Genomic DNA, 2304 nt, shown 5'->3' with positions numbered 1-2304 from the left:
ACGATGCGTGCCCCTCGTGCGGGGTCACGGCGACACTCGCACACGTGCTCTGGGAGTGCAGAAACGCTCCGCTCGACTCTACCTTCGACAAGTGGGATAAGATCCTACGAAGCCCGCTCGTACAAGACCAGCTATGGGCCGTCCAGTAGGCTCGCGCAGCTGCCGCCAGGTACTCCCTGTCGGTCCCTGCGTCCATGGGAGACGCTCACTGCGCGCTGACGTCCTTCCTGCAGGACCTTTGTTAAAGTTTGTCCAAACCAATGTACTCCTCGGTCCTCGGCCTTTATATAGTTTCAACAGTGGGTATGTGCCATTTTTTAGAGCCATATCAACATAATCTTCTCATGGGCATGCGGTAGTGCTGCTGAAAAAAAATTCTCTAGCAGTTCCGTCAAAACTTGGTATGATCACTTTTCAATAATTGTTTTTGTATTTATTTATAATAAACACAAAAATATTATTTCAGTATGAGTAATACAGCCTGTTAGCGGGAAGGAAGGCATTCTATTATCTTTCCTTGTCGAACCTTGGCCTATCCTCCTTCATGGGTACGTGCCGTGCGTCGAAGGTGACGACAAAAACAAGGACGGCGACTTCACTGAACATGGCGCGGGACTCGCGGAGTTTCTATCGCACGACGGAGTTCAAGGTTATCGCGTTTGCCATCGTCAGCAGTGTCATTTTCACGTACGGAACCATGGAACTCTTTATCGTGCCGGACCCGCACGACGCCGCCGATGTCGAGCGCCCCTGCCGAAGCTCGCTTCCGGCGAACTTCACTGTCCCTGCCGCTGTGCTCAACGCCAACGGCTTCATGGAGTTGTACCGCAGCGGCATCTTAAGGCGTCGACGATGCCGACGGACTGTCATCAACCTCTTGCTGTTCCACAACGAGGTGGACTTACTCGAAGTGCGTCTACGTGAGCTGGGCAATGCCGTGGACCATTTCGTCGTGCTCGAGAGCACGAGGAACTTCCGGATGCACAAACGAAATCTGCTCCTCAAACCTCTGCTGAACACGCCGCGGTTCCAACCGTTCCGGGACAGTCTCGTCTACGACTACAACGCGGATTACCCCGAGTTTCCCGAACACGCCGACCCTCGCTCCGTCCGCATGGCTCTACATCGCATTTTCATGGACGAGCTAATGGCCACTTTCACAAAGTCGTTTCTGCACGTCGACGACGATGCCTGGATCCTGTTCACCAGCGCCGACGAGATACCCAGCGCGTCTGTGGTCGACTTCCTGAGCCACCACGATGGAATACCTGACGTCGTCGCTTTCGGATACGAGAAGAGCGTCTACAGCTTCCGAATGCCGCATGCGCAGGGTTTGTCGAGGGAGCGGACAGCCACTACGTGGCGCTGCCTCCGCGATGACTTGGCTACCTCGCTGGACGCGCTTCGGTTCGCTACCGCGCAAGCGGTGGCGGAACCGTGGGCTGTGGGGACGCGTGAGGAACCGGCCGGATGGCACTGCTCCTGGTGCCTCGGTCCAGCAGGAGTCTTGGCCAAGATAGCGAGTGAGCCCGAGGCCATCAACGGCTCCGTCGACGCCGAGCTCACTGAGCGCTTGATGAGAACGGGACGTCTTTACAGCGGCGAACTCGTGGCCAGTTCCGAGCCCGCGAAATCGCGCTTCGGCCTTCCGGCCTTCGTCAAGAAAAACCCAGGGAACTTCAAAAGCATACTTCTTTCCATGTCGCGAGATCAAGCATAGAAGTATATTTACAAAACGTCACCGCCGCGCCTCAGTCGTGGGCGTTTTTCTTCTTCTTTTGCTCCTTTTATGATGATCATAGGTTTCATCTTTACGGCGTATAAAGACTGCATAATTCACGTGAATTAGTGAGTGCAGGTAGTTTTTGTATGTAGTAGTTATCATTATTAAAACATTTAGCATAACAACCAACGTGCACTGCGTGTTTCAAATTTGCCTGACTGGCACCTTAGACGGCTGAAACAAATGATCTTCCGGCCATTTTATTAAAATGCTCCCTAAGAATTCCTAGTGTAGATTACAGTGGATAGCAGCACAGAAGCGCTTTAGACTGCTTTGTTTACAAGATGCAAAATATCAGCAGCCTTCCAAACTCAGCACTTGGGACACGGTACGTTCTACGTTTTATGGTAGCGTTTAAAAGCTGCTTGAAAGGATTCTGCCTCTCGTAATCTACAGAAATGTTCCAGTAGCTGGTTGCAAAACTCAGTAAGTAGCGAACTCTTCTCATGACGTAAGACGGGATGGTATCAAATACACCTGACAACTCCGGAAGCTGAAGCAGTGATCAATGTCGCATGTGT

The 2304-nt window shown here is 52.2% G+C and overlaps 1 protein-coding gene across 1 annotated transcript; it reads left to right on the top strand.

Moving 5' to 3' along the window:
* The first annotated feature begins 604 nt into the window (after positions 1-604).
* On the top strand, positions 605-1720 carry LOC126532184 (beta-1,4-mannosyl-glycoprotein 4-beta-N-acetylglucosaminyltransferase-like). The gene has a single exon (XM_050179856.1). It carries the CDS (start codon positions 605-607, stop codon positions 1718-1720), a length of 1116 nt encoding a protein of 371 aa, XP_050035813.1.
* Positions 1721-2304: the final 584 nt, after the last annotated feature.

Source organism: Dermacentor andersoni, chromosome 5 (genome assembly GCF_023375885.2).
Source record: "Dermacentor andersoni chromosome 5, qqDerAnde1_hic_scaffold, whole genome shotgun sequence".
Classification (NCBI taxonomy): Eukaryota; Metazoa; Arthropoda; class Arachnida; order Ixodida; family Ixodidae; genus Dermacentor; species Dermacentor andersoni.
The sequence above is the reverse complement of the archived record's forward strand: the minus strand, read 5'-3'. Positions and strand labels throughout refer to the sequence as shown.